Genomic DNA, 18,166 nt, shown 5'->3' on the forward strand with positions numbered 1-18,166 from the left:
AATATTTATTGTTTTAAAAAGAATTAAATTGCCACAATTTTTGAATAAATAAAGGAGAGACATATTTGTTTTATTTATTTAAAGAATGTTTAACTGACAATCACAATTATTTTTATGGAAGAAAAAAGACTGTTTTTTTTTTTTTTAATAATATTGAATTTCTGATCTATAGTATTGACCCTTAGACCTTTATTTTTTCAAAATGAATATTATTATTATTATTATTAAGAGTAAATTATACAAATTTATGTAGAAAACACCATGGAATTTCTACATTGTTCGCATTATTTAGATTCTTCCAACTCATTTTCTCATTTTGAGGGCCATATTTTCACAACATTTCAGGCGACACTCAAAATACATGCCTGACAGAATGGATAAAATGAAAGGTTCTATGAAAATTTCTGTGCAGATTTCCGATTTGACAAGATACACCGGAAGAAGGTCGGAGGTTCAAGCGCCCGAAACGTTGTGCAAATAACACTCAAGTTGAAAACAGGAATCTGAATCCAATTAATATGAATAATCAATCTTCATCTACAAAATTCAGAAATTTTTATTTCTATTATTATTATACAATTATTATTATTATTATAGTTATTTATTTATATTATTATTATTATTACTATATGATTAATTTTATCATTATTATAGTTATTTATTTATATTATTATTATTATTATATGATTATTTTATCATTATTATATTGTTATTTATTATTATATTATTTTTATTACTATATCATTTTATTATATTATTTTTTGTTATTATTATATTATTTTTATTATATTAATATTTTTAATTATTACTACTATTATTAGCTGAAGGAACTCAAGTTATATATATATATATATATACATATATTTTTTCGTATGTTTTGGTTTCGGTTCAAGCTGATGCACCCAAGTCATATGGATATATTTTTGAAATTTTGAAATCACAACTTTATAATATATAAAAAATCGATAGAACATTAACTCTATAATAATATATACAAAATCTGCAAGAATTAAAATATATTTAAGCGCATTTTACGACTGGGCTATGCCGGGCGTCCCTGCTAGCATAGGTAAATACTTTTGCAGTTTGAACAAAAAAGCGTCTCCATTTACACTGAACATCTACAGAATGCCAACATCAATATATTACATATGAATGAGTTCCCTGTGGAATTTCCACAGGTCCCGCTAGATCTTTATTATTCTTATATACAAATAAAGCGATTCATTATTTTGGCATAAAATATTTTCAATATATATAATTGAATATAAGTAATAGATGTCATGAAATTGTAGAATTAAATTTACAATATTTTATTCAAAACAAGGAATACGAGGAAAAAAAACCATTCCTTATTCCATGGAGTTTCAAAGACAGGCTCTTCTCCTCCAAAGAAAAAAAAACATTAGCAAAAGGAATGTATAGATAAAAATGTATTATAAATAATTGAATGTATATTTTGAATAGGATATATATTTTGGAATTAAGAATCTCACCTTTTTTAGAGAGCATCTTTTTGATTTCCTGAAATTTCTCATTGGATGGATACACAAAAAATTTTACTAGGTCCATGGTTGTAAAGAAAGACTGTTACATTAAATTTCTCCCTTCCCTTTTGCTTTTCCGTGTGGAAAGCGGATGAAAATATTTGTCCTCAAATTTAAAAGATGTAACGTTCATTCCAACGAGTAAAAAATAAATTAAAAATAAGATGATGTATTAACAGATTATCATAATAAAAATATAAAAAGATCATTTTGGTAAAAGACAAAGATCAATTGGTTTAGTTTTTCATAGAACTTTGAAATACCATTCTCTTCAAAGAGAAGAGTTCTAGATATTTGTCTCATTGTGAAACCAGTCGTAGCCAGTTTAACATCCATTTTACATGCGTTTCGGACGGCTTTTAAAAATATGACAACAGTACGCCAAGGCTCATACAGATTTTCAAGGACTTTTCAAAGTTTTCAAGCATTTTCAAGACCTTTTTCAGACAAAATTCAAGTTTGAAAAAAAAAAAAAAAAAAAAAAAATTGATCCATAAAGAACAATATAATAAACCAAAAAACTAATATTTGAATTAATATTCAAAAAATATTTTAATAGTACAAGTATTTAGTTTGATTTTTAATTTTTACTGTAAAGTATATGGATAGCATTCGGTAGTTTCATGATAAAGGGAAGTAACTATTGCATTGGCAATACTAGAAATAACATGATGCAATTTCAGAAGAATGTACTTATTTTGATTTTTAATATTTAAAAAATGTTTAAATAGTATTTATTTCAATTTTATTTTAAATATTCCAGCACAAATTTTTACTTGGCATAAAGAATATGATTTTCAAGGCTTTTTCAAGGTAATAATAGAAATAAGGTGTTTTCAAGACAAAGATAAAAATTCAATGCTTTTCAAACCTGTGCAAACCCTGACTACATACGTGGTCTAATAGTAGCTTTGTTGTGATAGAGAATAGCATTAGGTGTGAGAAAGTGGTTGGGGCGATAGAGAGAACAGATTTTTTTCATTCTTCACTACAGTGGATCACATTCTTTACGTTGCACAATTTAATTTGTGTTTTAAACTTATGTTTCCGAACTTTTGAGATAACAATTGAAAATTTGTATTATTTGGAGTTTTCGAACTACTGTTCTCATCTTAAGTGTTATTCACACAGCGTTTCAGTCAACGTACAAGATACCTTAAATAAGTTTCTGGACTTTTTTTGTACAGACATTTAAAATTGTTGTAGACTCTTGTAAATTCACTATGTTATTGCTGTACATCTCATAATGAGATGACTGACCAATTTTTATGATTTCACGTTCAAATGAACAGCTACAGCAGGAATTGGGATACACATTACTAAAGCCTGATTGTGAATTTCAAAAATGCAATCTGAACGTGACGACACTTTAGGAGAACGATATGCAGCAAAATTCTGCTTTAAACTTGGAAAAATGCCACAGAAACGTATGGAATGATTCAGACTGCTTTTGGTCCATCTTGCATAAATTGAGCCTCAGTTTTTGAGTGGCATAAGAGATTCAAGGAAGGTGGGGAGTTTGTAAGGGATATTGAGAGGTGTTGAAGGAGTAAGGAAATCAGAACACTAGAGTTGATTGGCCAAATAAAGAATTTCATGGATAGGGACCGTTGTGTTTCTATAGAGACAATAAGTGCACAGTTTGATGTCAGTGTGGGAACTGTACACACAATTATTTGCGAGGAACTAAAGATGCAGTAGATTTGCACAAAATCTGACCCAAGGGTACTCAGAGAAGATTGGAAAGAAAGATCTGACTATTTGACCAAGATGAACATCAAGACAATTCCTCACCTTCCCTATAGTCCAGACCTTGCTTCCTGTAACTTTTGGCTATTACTTAAGCTCAAGGAAAACCTTAGTGATTGTCGTTAGGAGACAATTGAGGAGATGAAAGAGACTGTGACGAGGGTCATTGACACACTCACACAAGAGGACTTCCATGAGGCTTTCCAGAAGTTGTTGAAATACAACAAGTGCATTGCAACTGGAGGAGATTACTTCAAAGGGAGACTAAAGTTTCATGTGTACACTATCAACAATTTTTTTTTTTTTTCGTATGGGCAAAAGTGCTCATGCAAAAAGGTCTAGAAACTTATTGAAGGCACTTCGTAACACCCATCTGTATCCTCAAACTCAAGAATCTGTTTAAGGTTCTTAAAATTCATACTACAATTGTCCACAAGTAACTGTGGAGCAACGGATAAAAATCGAAGTAATAATCAGCGGAAATAATATTCAGGAGGCTAATGGTTCAATCCTCAGTACAGGCAATGCTAATCCAATTACAAATTACTTTGATTCATCTCTTTTTTTTTTTTTTATGGAAATCGCTCGAGACAAGGCATGAAACCACTTGATCTAAAAGAGCTAACAAGAGCAAAATATGATTATCACAAAGATAGGAAATGCCTATTGATCTTAGTGCTGAAAAGACAAAAGAAGGAAAACAATCAGCAATATAGGATAAAATGATAAAATTGTTACCCTAGAAAAGATGACATGATTCCATTTTCGCTTCATGAAACCTGGTTTTCTTTTTTGTTGCAAACTATCTACTAGTTAGCCATTTGTGTACAAATCCCAAGAGCAATAGCAGCAAGTCCAAAAAGACAAAGGCTTGGCTTCAGGAGTGCTATGACTTTGTAATTTTCTTTCACCGGTTCGGTCATACGTTGAGAATATCACCAACATGACCTCCTACAACACCAAAGCCAGCCTGATCAATGCAATCCACTGAGCTTCCACCAGCGCTCATGGAAAAGGCATGCATACTCCCAGTTCTGGACCAGTATTGAGGTGATAATTGAGGCTGAAGGTGGCTACATTGAACAGATGTCAGCTCTACTACATAATCAAGTCACCTGAATTGATTTTTTCAATAATAGTTTTCAAATAAAACTGGAGTATTTTTTTGTTTCGGGTGACACTTTTATTGTTCCACCCTGTAGTATTTGAAACTATTAACATTAGGTGTGCGACATAGAGCGTGCAGCGAATGAAAAGTGTAGAGTCAATTAAATTACAGATATGTTTCTGTACTGTATCAATAACCCTCAAACGAAATTAAGATTCACCAGCACAAATATAGTCCGATAATAGATTTGTAAACGGGAAATAGACGCAGAAGTGAGAAAGTGTTTGGAGCGATAAAGAGAAGTGACTTTACAAGAAGCAGAAAGAGCAAGAAGTTTTTAAATCGATTTCTCCTCAAGAACAAAGCGATCCATGAGAATCAGTGGAGGAAAAAGGGACACATCTACAATCGAAAGACACAAGCTGAGTTGGCGCTTCTTTATTATAATAGCAAAATTCGAAAACTAAAATACTGATTTTCAAAACCAATGATACCTACTTAATTATCATGTTGCAGTAATGAACATATTCAAAAGAATTATTAATGAAAACAGTTTTTAAAGACAATTAAGTGAAAATTGAGTTTTGCAAGTTTTCAGAAAATATTACCTCCCTTGTTAAAATCAAATTTTCCTTTTTTTTTCTTTTTTTTTTTTTTTTTTAGCACAACTCAATTTTTGTTAATTGCAGTTGGAAACTTTAGCCAAGATAATCCTATGAGTTGCGAAAGACAATTTAAAACCTTTAAAACATGTAATGAAATCGATTATTTTCTAGCATCAATCCTCGTTTCTATATGATTGTTTTCTTACATATTGTGTTCCAAAAACATTTATAAAAGAATTCCATGTTCATTGGATTCTTTGAAGTAATGTTCTTGAGTGTTATTTTCAGGTTTCGGTCGGTGTAACCATCAACCTTCTTCAAGTGTATCTTGTTGGACTAAGGAATCTGTCAAACTTAAGAATTTACATGAAATTTCAAATGGAACCTTTTATTTAATCAACAGGAGTAGCGTATTCTTGTTCCATCAGCCAGGACTGGGTAGATATCCTAAGTAATTCGCAATTGTATTTTGAGTGTTGTCTGAAAGGACTCATGGCGCAATAGATGGAGTACTTAGTAAAATTCAGCTGTAAAAGTCACACTCTTCTGGAGGTTGAAGGTTCAATCATCAGTGCGGGTAACTTAGGACTTCTACCCAGTCATGGCTGACAGAATGAGAGCTTGCTACCTCTGTGGAGTAAATAAATGGTTCGGTTTGAAATTCTGTGCAGATTCCCAAATTCGACAGAAAGATTCCAGAGTTTGACAAAACACACTTGAAATAGGTTGTAAGTTACATTGAGCGAAAGGTTATGAAAATGAAGACAGTAGTCCGAATAATCCAAATAATACGAATAACCAATCTTCATCTCCAAAACTCAAAACTGTATCAGAATTCCATCACTTTTAATGCTAATACATATCTACACAAGCAAAGAAAATATTTTCTAACCAAATATCATTTCATTCTCATCAATATAAACTTAAAACTAGAACTTCCTCAAAAAGGTGATGACAAAGAATTTTTGTAATGCGTTGATGCGGAAGGCACACATTTTGGTGAACATGAAGATATTACCAAAACACTTGTCACATAAATACATCTATATAATAATGTGTTAGGATGGTTTTATGTCCGTACATATACCTTTCATACACATCCGAAAAAGATAAAATCCAGAAAGTTCTCCTTATCGGACAATCTAGTAGTGTTGGCACTTTCTTCACGATAATGCCTCCAACTAAGCTGACAAGCAGTAAAATCATACACCTTTACTGTAAGGTCCATCGATATCGCATCTCCTGCCCAGATGTGGTAATAGTACTCCATCTTTGGCTCTTATACAGGTAGAGAATTGCATCAGCAGTGAAATATTTACTGGAGCGGTAGAACAATCCCAGCATTCTTCCAGCAGCCTGCTACACTTTTTTTTTTTTTTTTTTTTACATAGGCATAACCACTAATCAAGGCCCATAGACCACTCGAGGATAAGGGTTAAGAGTGTACAGTAGTCAACTGGACAATATAGTAATCATTAGTAATGGAAATTTGGTAAATTTGTTAACTTAAGTGGAACGGTTCATCAAGAAATTGCTAATATTGGATTTGAAGACAACCATATTGTCGCCAGCTGGAAAGCAGGAAAATGGAAGACAGTTCCATAGGCGTGCAGTTCTAAGAAAGAAGCTTTGTTCATGGAATCCACGTTTAGGTTTAGGCACAGATCCTCCCTGTATTTTGCTTCTTTGACTGTACTAATATAGAGAAATTTTACACGCCCTAATTCACAGTAGCTCCTTATGTCTCAGTGTCAATGTGCCTTATTTCAGGTGAATATGAGTAGGAAAAAAAAAAAAAAAAAATCAGAAATAATTCAAGGTAGAAGAAGAAACAGACAGATCTAGAATGGAGACATCTATGGTGTCTACACAGTAAATCTTTCTATAATTTCGATGGAGACAACTAATTTTGATGGGATACTAAAACACATGGGATACAGAATGAGAGTATCCTACATTCACAGGTTAGCAAAGCACCACCTGAAGAGTTGATGTTCAATTGTTAAAATATTAAACGAGAGTAGTAAAAAAAATATTAGTAAAATAAAGAAAATAACAACCACAAGAAATAACTAAAACTCTAATATTAATCATTAAAATAGAAATAAGAAAAAAAGTTAATAATGAAGAGAAAATGTGTAACTGTAGAACTTGTGCACTTTATCTACCATAAAATTACTGCTTAACTGTTGTGATGTTAGTATTTGAATAATTGACGAAGAATAACACAGTTAAATAAATATGTATTAACAAAAATACATAAAAAATGTAACTTGAGCTATATCTTTTCACAACTGCTGGACTAGTGGGTGATGATCATACTCTGCGCGCTTCCGTCTCTGACTAACTTTGGTAAACTGGTCTTCGTTACCCAGAAGTAACGTCATGGAATAGTTCATTATTCCAGGCAGTAGGGGTGCGTCTCCAACATTAACCAAATGACATTGTTTACCAAGCCACAATATTTGAAGTAGAAAAAAAAACTCAAATAACAAACAATATCACACAGGAGAAATCTCAATTTTAAAGCAAGGTATTATAAATACGCACTTGTGCACATTCACTGCACTAACCGTAATCTCCCCATTTGCTGTGCTGATCCAAGTTGTTGGCACTGTTAGTGCTGCAACGAAGGATTCTCCATCCAAAATAAAACAAAAACCACAAACTAATTTCGGACATGCAGAATGAGATGTTTTGCCTGAATCTGACAAGTCCTGTTAATACGGTGCTTTAGTCAGAAGCCACCAAGAGACCACTCGCCAAACTGATTGATAACTCAGAGGCGACATCCAATGGAGATAACATCAAACAGGTTTTTATTCCTGGGCTTATCTGTAGATGACCCCAGAGATTGTTTCTCTAACAAAACTGATCTCAGCAAGACTCTTCTCACTGAACGAGGCTCTTATTTTCTTTAAACAAAGAGAATATCTCTTGGGTGGTTTGAATCTGACCAGCGATATTTTCAGTTCTCTGAGTCCACTCCTCCTCTTACCTTGCCCAAAACATCTATCACTGAAATGCCTGCCATTCGTATACACCAGCAAAACAACAGTAAAAATGCATTCAATAAAAAAATACAGCTATTCAAACCATTATTAGCAAACCATTATGGAAAACTCCAAGAAAGCAAACACTTGCTAATAATTGAGTTGAAAATAGTATGATGGGTTTGTACATATTTAAACGATCTGTATAGATTATATTTGAATGAGAAACTTCAAATTTACGATTTTTAAGATCAGAAAAATTTACTAAATAATAAAAGTGAAATAGACACAAACTGTAGACAGAATAAACTTCACTTTAGGATAACTATATACATAACAAACAAAATATCAAAGATTTTCACGCGAGTCCAAACTCTTTATTCTAGAAGTTATTATTGTACACAATTAGTTGATCAAAACTTGCATTTATTTCAAGTCCTTCCAGTTTACCTAATTTATGGTGGCATGCATGACAGGGAAAAAGATACAAATCCAACGAATCTGTAAAATCTTAGTATTATTAAATTTAAACACATTCAGTTTTAAGATTAGGATTGATTATTCATATTATTTGGATTCTTCGGACTACTGTTCTCATCTCAAGTGTTATTTTCAAAGGTTACACAAAGATACACCTGATGAAGGTTGGACTGAAATGTTGCGAAAATAACACTCAGGATGAGAACAGTAGTCCGAAGAATGCAAATAATATGATTAAACACATTCTATTCAAAGTTCTAAGAATCATAATATATTCCTACCTGTAATGAGCTCAACACTTTCGCTGTCCAATGTTGGTCCACTGAAGATAACATTGTCGCTAAACTGTTGTGACAGTACGAGACCTTCATCAGTTGCACTTGACGAGTTGCTGATCTCAGGGAAGTCTTCACCACTGCTACCCGTCTCAAATAATGATAAATCAGCTGCAATGAAATAAAATGGAATATAAATCAGGTTTGATTATTATTATTATTATCATATATATTATTATGGTCCTAGTAGAAGAGAGGTAGGGTTGGGGTATTTAATCACCAATAGATACTTATGTAACACAAAAGGTAAGTTTCATTAATAGAAATATCAAATCTTTGCTAATCTTGCATATTTGGTTCATTTGTTATTCATTTATTTTTTTTTTACAGCATATCAACCCCTTTGTGTCTTTGAATGCCAAATTTAGTAATTTTGGGAACAGTTTTTATGTTTCAAGTTCCTTATATATTCAAATATTCATTGATGATGTTTAGTTTGATTGTTTTGTTTTATGGTATATCAGCCCTTTTTGCTCCAAGTTCTTTATATATTCAAATATTTATTCATGGTGTTTGGTTTGGTTGTTTTGTAAAGTAAAAATAATTGTTTTTATTTTTTACTTTGCAGAATATGATTGAGTTTTGCAAAGTACTTTCACAGAATGTGCTCTAATTAACTGCATTTATAATCCCCTCTTAACAAAAATACTCCTAACACACCTGACTTGTTGCTAAATCCCAGGCCTTTGCTGTAGAGACTTTAAAATGCTTGAAAATTTTCTTGGGCTGCTTACCTTAAGAATTCCCTTTCTATTCTTTTGACAGTAAACACATATAGAAATTTAAAAGCAATGTGAACTAAAATCTTGCTACCCAACTCCCTCATCTCAGATGACTCTTCTAAACCTAGCCCCTTTATACTCTTCTAAACCTGGCCTTTTTATGCTTCAGTGGCAATTTACCTTCTTTTACTGTGAATAAAAAAAATTTGAAAGCAGAATGTATATAAAAAAAGAGCTATTAAACCAAAAAAGGAGAAAAGAAAAGCGGATACTATGAAAATAGAGGAAAATAAAAATAAAAATAAAAAAACAACTGCCAAAAGAAACCACCAAAACAAATAAAAAAAAAAAAAATAGAAGGCAGAAAAATTGTAGAAAAAATAAAAATCTTACGCTGGAATTTTTTCTTTTTACTTTTCTTTGAAGTAGATTCTGAAAATAAATAGTTTAATGATTCCAATAAAAAAATTAAAAAAAAAAAAAAAAAAAAAAAAAGGTTTGTCATTAATTAAGTAAACAGGCTGTTTGTTGTAAACATCAGCAGCCATGTTTTTTTTTTCCCCTCTACTGAATCTCTATCAGCTTTTTGGTTTGCAGTTGCCTTTTACAAAATGTCAGAGTTTCATAGTTTTTTTCCACAAGATATATAAAATTATTTTATAGTACTATTTTTATTTTGAATGCTATTTGCATAACATTTCGGTTGATGCAACCTCTGACATTCTTGGTGAACATGGATATCTTTCTATCAAACTAGGGAATATGCACAGAATTTCAAACAGAACTCTTTATTTAATCCACAAGAATGAACGTGAAACCTCCATTCAGTCTTGAAAGACAAAGGATACCCCTTGTAGGGGCAGGTGCTCGTGTGTGATTGTGAGGCAAGGGTTGTGCAATCCCTAGCCACACATTTCCTGAATCGGCAGTTTGAGTCCAGTGGCAAGGAGAAGTCAAGGACGACTGGAAACAATGCCTAGATAAGCGGAGAGCACATACAGCACCTGGATGTCCCAAATGGTCACCCATTTAGTACTGATCAGGTTCAACGTTGCTTAACTTTGGCGATCCAGCGGGAACCGGTGTGTCAACGTGATTATGCAACGTAATCCACAAGAATAGCATACTCACGTTCTGTTAACCACAAGCTGTCAGAAAAACAAAGAACAGTAACAGGAGTTTACTATGGGATGTTACGATGATTAACAATGCGGGTTGAAAACCTGGGTGTTATAAGCTCAAATCTAGTTCGTTCCGCAGAAATTAATTTCACTTAAGATGTTGGCAACCTTTGTGTGGTTGCTTCCCTAAATACCTGGTGTCTTTCTAGACAAAATTCTGACTAGAAATATATTGGGGAAACCAATGCCACCAATAGAATCTTCAGATCCATACGATATGATGATAGAATACTGTTGTTTTAAGGAAGTTAAAGAACGCTTTGATTCTTAAACTGAAGGGAAACTTAATCATGGGTCCTGTTTCATGATAATTCATCGGTACATTCATTGAGAATTGCGCAAGAATTGGTACTTGTACAGTTTAATCAACACATTAAGAAATGAAAATATAAAAAAAAGTTATATTGTACATATCCGTTATGGAATGAAGTTCTCTGAAAAAAAAAAAAAAAAAATTTTTTTTCACTTAATTTGATCAAGTAGTTTTTTTTTTTTTTTTACAGCAAAAAAACAATTAATTATGGTTCCAATCAAAAGGTAGCCATGTTTCGATATTTAGGAAGAAACGCTATAATGTAACATGGGTAGGGGGGTATCGGTGCTTTAGACTGAGTTATTTCCCCATGGCGTGTTCTAAAAATCCAAACTTTGCTACCTTGAGCGTGCTGTCATAAAAACGTGTTTTTCCACTGTGAAAATTAAAAAAAAAAACAACAACAGAAAACTACTCGATCAAATTAAGTGAAATTTTTTCCCGGAGAAATTCAGTCCAAAATGTATACATACAATATAACTTTTTTTTTTTGATATTTTCATTTTTTAATGTCTTGATTAAACTGTACAAGAACCCGAGAATTTTAATGAAAAGTATTTCTTCATTCTCCATGCTATCATGATTTAGATCCATCAGACGTCTTCCTTTTCCAAAACTAAAAAAAATCCTCAAAGAAACCTGTTTTAATAATGAAAAGTAGCAAAATACTCTGCCACTATCAACTTTGAAAACATCTTCCAGAATTCTTCAAAAACAGTTTTTAAAACCTAGAAACATCGACTTAGCAAGTGAATTGAGCTGAATGGCAACTATGTTGAGAAATAAGTTCGTGTATGTTGCTTTTTTGTAATAAATTTCTTGAATATTCCGCAAACTTTTTGATTCACCAGCGTATAACTTTTCTTCATGATTGATACCGTTGTTTACGATTGCACCATATACTACATTAGCTGTTAAATGGAAGTAACTTTTAAATTAGCGCTTATATAACCATTAAAAATCATATCAACATCAACATTATAGACGTACGTTTTTTTTCTTTTCTTTTTACATAACTAACGACAATATGTTCCTCTGGTTGTAGAGTCTTAGATATTAAATTGTTTTCAACACCAGTACGTAGCTAATGCAAAATAAATTGTTTTCGGCTATTAAGATAGCTTCTAATGATGTTCGTAAGGTTTACATATTTATTCATTTTTTTTATCGCTTATGCTTGAATTCATGTTTTCAACCATGATGTAAATTATGACATCACATCAATATCACCCATATTATGACCCCATTACACTTAATTATTTTAGAAGTGATGCACTGTTTGTTTGTTTGTAAATAAACAAGCAGCTTGAGCACTGTAAAAAGTGGTGGGCGAGTGTCTACTTAAATGGACATTTGATGAGGTCATTTGCGAGCACTAATCCCATGGGTTGAAGGTTAGAACTGCTGACTATCAATGCGATGGTTGTAGGTTCAATCCCTGACTAGGGAAAGGTGCTGGTCTAGCCACACTAATGAGCTGTGATACAGCGAAACAGTACTGTATGTAGATGACTAAATATATATATATATATATATATATATATATATATATATATACTAGCGGGGTACCCGGCGTTGCCCGAGTGTTTGTTTCCGGGACGGGGGGGGGGGGGGTAGTTTTAAAAAATGTTATGGTAGGTAAGTAGGAAGGATAAAACCCGGAGTCATGAGTAAAAGTAGGAAAATAAAGTGTGAAAAAAAAAACAAAAAAAAAAACATCTGCAACGTTAACAGTTCGGCCACCAAGAAAAGTCAATTCCAGTTGTTTAGGGGGGAAAAAAAAAACGACTACGGTAGGTCGGCGCGAACGTGAAAATATAATGTGAATTGTCCAGCACGCTAACCACTACGCCACAGAGCACTGCAGCTTAGTTTAGTGATTTTAAATAACTTCACATGAAAGAACTACGAAGCCAAACCGGTGTTTTCTTCTCAACTGTTCCTTGTGAACGATCCCCAAACGGTGTTAAGTGGTGGCAGGGGGAGGAGGAATTTATTAGAGAGAAAATATTTTACCACTTCCATTGATCTTAACCGATTTTGGCCGTGACTTCTCAGCAGAAAAAGTATAGAAATCTAAGATTATCGAGGAATTTGAGAAATAATAAGCCTATAACACACCTCAGATATTGTTCTGCCGTTTGTGCATATTATATTTGCATGAAATATCTTGATTTTTAATCCTATTAATGTCAAAATCAGACGGGAAAAAATGAGTTCATTTTATTTATATATATATATATAGGCAGCATTTTTTCTCTTAGACATATTTCATTAAATAAAGTAAATGTGTTTTTGTCTATTAATTCTACTTTTGACCCTTTCCAATTTTCGAATAATTGTCTTCACTTCTCTCATATTTATCGTAAGTCCGAATACTTTCCAATCCTTCCGGATTCATTCTCAGAGATAGATTAATCTAACTCGTTTGGAACAATTTATATAATTTTTTTATAACGTATATATTTATTTCATTGGTTAATTATTTTAATAACTTTACAAACATTTACCGATGTCATTACTATTGGTAAAGTTTATTTTATTGACAGTAGGTTTTTTTTTTTTTTAGTTTTTATTAGTAATGCTTCTAGTATTTCAAGTTTTCCTTTATTATTATTGGTCTGTTAAAGTATAGATATGTTGTCAACTAAAATCTTCCTGACAGGGGACAGGAATGTTGATTAGTCAAGTGGTTAAATATAGAACTGTTTTTGGAGTAGTGTATGGTTAATACCCTCGACAAATGATGGTAGTCAAACCTATGTATATGTTTTTACCTTCTAAAGTGCATTTGAATTCATAAACTAAGTTAGTCCTATCAAGTAACTATATATCGTCGCTTCTGTGGTCAAGTGGGAGAACTGCCGACTGTCAACACGACAGTTCTGGGTTCGGTCCTTGGCTTGGGAAAGATGCTAGTCTAGCGGCACTGATGAGTTGTGATACAACAAAACAGGTCTGTATGTCGATGACTACAAATATATTTTAAGCCCCTCTCTTTGGGTAGAGTACTGTTGTAAATAATCTCACACGCTACTTAATTGGCTGAAAAATGCGAAACTCGTTGTTTGTTTGTTTACAAACAGGCGGTTTGAGCACTGTAAAAGTGGTGGCGGATGTCTATTTAAATAGACATTCTGACGAATTATTTGTGGGCGTCGCTTCTGTGGTCGAGTGGGAGAAACTTGGCTTAGGAGAGATGCTAGTCTAGCGGCACTGATGAGTTGTGATACAATGAAACAAGACTGTATGTCGATGACTACAAATATATATATATATATATATATATGTGTGCGTGTATTCGACTACTATTACTACTATTAAATAAAATAGACATTTTTTTGTCTATTAATTCTATTTATAATTCTTTTTTAACTTCCAAATAACTGTCTTCGCTTCTGGCAGGAATTGTAATCTCCATATTTATCATAAGTCCGTAGTATTTAAGATACTATGGTATGTACGTACATGTGTCACGGTTTCGAGATTATAAATTATTTGAACAGGAGATCCTATTTATTAAAAAGAAGGATAGAAGGCGATAATATACTACAAACATCAAATTAATATGTAGATAAACTAATTTAATGTTCATAGTATATTATCACCTTCTAGCTTCCTGTTTAATACATAGGATCTCCCGATCATGGAAGACGGAATGTAAAAAAGAAATTATAAATAAAAAAAATAAAAAATGATGTGTTTATGAGTTGTATGTGAAACTAAAATATACCGGTTTGGTCTTCTGACTAGGATCCAAGGGTAGTATCTGTTCTCTCTAAAGATGGTATAATTATATTGAGGGGTTTTCGTTTGCAGCAGGCGTCAATATAATGGAAATATGTCACAGACTCCTATAAGGATATTGGAGATAAACTGTAATAACCAGATATATCATGACACTACATTAACCAGATTACTTAGATAAATAATTTTACAGTTTTAACAAAAAGGCTACAATAATATTGCAAGGTCTTCATTCACACTGAATGCCCACAGAGCAGCAATATATTACATATTAAAGATATTGCTATGGAATTTCCACAGGTCATGTTAATTTAAATAAATATACTAAGATTCGTTTTCTAACATATTTATTTGATGATAAACATGACTAAAACTCTTGTCATCAAATTGAACAGTGCAACGATTCCAAAAGCATTGCCTACTGCACTCGGTTTATGGGGCCACAGCTTGCCAACAACTGCCTTACCCAAACAAGCATTTTTAACATAGTAAATAAAAAAAAAATAAAAACACTTACGGGAGCGAGCATAACGAGAATCCACAGGATCCATAGATCTTGCTCTGTTAGCTCTTCGTGAGACTTCATTGGAAGATGACCGATCAGCTGACTTGAAGCGTTTTCTCTTAAAGTGGTCAATATGAAGTGGCGTTTTGAAAACAGAGGAATCAGCCACAACTTCCTCCCCTGCGGCCATCTTCTTGCCACTGATTGCATAGAGTTTCTTGTTTATCAAGTGCTCCATATTCAGGTAACTCTGAACGAGATGAGAGAAGAGATTTCCCTGTGCTTTCACATCTCTAGAGAAAAAAAATAAAAAATAAAATAAGATTAGTAATATATAATATATTTGGAGGAGGAGGGCCTGCATTATTAACTTTTATGTTTATATATAAAGCAATGTTTGTTTGTTTGTGTGTTACAGAAATCAATATCTTGTCAGAAATTCAAATAAGAGTTAAATTGTTCAGAGAATCTAAAACAATCCATAAAAATCTTGAGATTTCATCTGAGGTCATGAGGGCAATTATCAGTTAGGTCAATAGAATAACTGAAATTAATTAGAACATAAAGAAGAATGTCTTTGTAAAACAGTAGTATCAGTAGTAAGGCAGACTTCTAGCTGTTGATCAAACAAACAAAGCCTAGACAATATATATATATATATATATATATATATATATATATATGAATCAAATAAATGAAAAAGTCTATATTCCAAATTTCAAGATATTGACCATCTTACATTTCTATACAGTTCACAATGGAAAAAGAAAATAATAAATTATCATTCCTAGCTGTGCTGATAACTCACACAGGTCAGGGGTTTATGTCATCTGTATACCAAAAGCCAACTTTCACTGGACAGTATCTAAACTACAACTCCCACCATCCATATAATGTAAAGAAAGGAATCATCCATTGCCTACAACACTGAGCAAAAGCGCAGTAACATCAGTGCATATCAAAAGGAGATGGCAACTATCCAGAGAGCATGACATCAGCTCCAAGAAATCTGTACCAAACACAAAAGGACACCACTCAGAAACTCACCACAGTTTGTATACCATATATGAAGGGCTTGTCTGAAAAGCTTCATTTCGTTACGCAGAAACAATCAAATTATTATTATGTCAATATCGAATCTTTTCATGCACACAGCCAAAGAAAAAATAATATGTGATGAGCCGTCCTCTACAATAAATTTAACTTATCCAATTTCCATCATCACTGATCATAATGGTGTTATCACACCTGACATTCATTAACGTTTATCCTTTAGTGGACTTTGGGCCTTGGTTAGCCGTGATTCTATAGTATAAATATAAATAGTTATCAATTTACTTACTGTTCAGATGGGATTGTGGATGTATCGCTTACTTGACTGTCGCAAGGGAAGGATACAGAATCGAAGGATGAGGATTTACCATCAGACTGTACGAAAATGAGAAAGGAGAATAGAAACATAAGAACATTCGATTACAGAAAATAAAAAATAAGATTATAAAAAAATGCGTGAATAATTGGATTACATAAAAGTTTTTATTTGATTAGATAAAGATAGATGATTCGATGTATACATTCTTAAAAAAATTGTATATAGGCGATAAAATAATTTTATGCTTTTTCTTTATATATTAAATGAGGAACTGCTTTCATTAAAATCTAGTTAGTATTACGCATGTAATTGCAAGAAAAGCAGGTTTGAAATGTATAAATATGCTGGAGTACTCGAAATTTTAATAAAATGATGTATTTTGCTCATAATGTCACGCTTATTTTTTTTTTGTATCGCTCAATATGAAAAATGGATTAAAATGTCTTTTTTCGCCCCCAACTATTATACAATACTAAATTGATTTCATTCATCCTTAATATTATATTTTAATATATATATATATATATATATATATATATATAGTTTTATTTTTTATTACCGTAAAAATAAAATAAAAATAAAAAAAATAAAACGCATACTTGCTCTACAACAGTATTGAGCACTTTCTTCAGTTTTTATTAATTACCATCTCCACTAAATATGTATATCATAATGTTTTAATATATATATATATTAAAATACTAGCGGGGGTACCCGGCGTTGCCCGAGTGTTTGTTTCCGGGACGGGGGGAGTTTTAAAAAATGTTATGGTAGGTAAGTAAGAAGGATCAAACCCGGAGTCATGAGTAAAAGTAGGAAAATAAAGTGTGAAAAAAAACAAACAAAAAAAAACATCTGCAACGTTAACATTTCGGCCACCAAGAAAAGTCCATTCCAGTTGTTTAGGAAAAAAAAAAAAAAAAAAAAAACCACTGTGGTAGGTCGGCGCGAATGTGAAAATATAATGTGAATTGTCCAGCACCCTAACCACTACGCCACAGAGCACTGCAGCTTAGTTTAGTGATTTTAAATAACTTAACATGATAGAACTACGAAGCCAAACCGGTGTTCTCTTCTCAACTGTTCCTTGTGAACGATCTCCAAACGGTGTTAAGTGGTGGCAGGGGGAGGAGGAATTTTTAAGAGAGAAAATATTTTACCACTTCCATTGATCTTAACCGATTTTGGCCGTGACTTCTCAGCAGAAAAAGTATAGAAATCTAAGATTATCGAGGAATTTGAGAACTAATAAGCCTATAACAAACCTCAGATATTGTTCTGCCGTTTGTGCATAATGTATTTGCATGAAATATCTTGATTTTTAATCCTATTAAGGTCAAAATCCCACGGGAAAAAATGAGTTCATTTTATTTATATAGAAGATTATGATATATATAAGATTTGTTGTTTTTTAAAAATATTAACAGCTTTGAAACACTGTTACTTATTAATTTTTTTTACTACCTTATCGTTTTTTAAAGAGCTATAAGCTCTTTTTGTTATTCGTAT

The 18,166-nt window shown here is 32.4% G+C and overlaps 2 protein-coding genes across 2 annotated transcripts in view; one reads left to right on the forward strand and one right to left on the reverse strand.

Annotated features, from left to right (window-relative positions):
- The window catches only part of LOC145263843 (uncharacterized), a 649,003-nt gene that overhangs the window by 244,851 nt on the left and 385,986 nt on the right, over window positions 1-18,166 (reverse strand). The window contains exons 28-31 of the mRNA XM_080120917.1: window positions 16,628-16,713; window positions 15,298-15,578; window positions 9,933-9,971; window positions 8,764-8,928 (exon numbers count right to left, since the gene is read on the reverse strand). Of these exons, the coding sequence (XP_079977043.1) occupies window positions 8,764-8,928; window positions 9,933-9,971; window positions 15,298-15,578; window positions 16,628-16,713 (571 nt within the window). The remainder of the gene's footprint in view (window positions 1-8,763; window positions 8,929-9,932; window positions 9,972-15,297; window positions 15,579-16,627; window positions 16,714-18,166) is intronic.
- Window positions 1-18,166, forward strand: part of LOC145263845 (uncharacterized) — a 624,663-nt gene that overhangs the window by 100,210 nt on the left and 506,287 nt on the right. The gene's annotated exons all lie outside the window — the stretch shown is intronic.

Source organism: Euprymna scolopes, chromosome 39 (assembly GCF_053919585.1).
Source record: "Euprymna scolopes isolate OS-2025 chromosome 39, ASM5391958v1, whole genome shotgun sequence".
Classification (NCBI taxonomy): Eukaryota; Metazoa; Mollusca; class Cephalopoda; order Sepiida; family Sepiolidae; genus Euprymna; species Euprymna scolopes.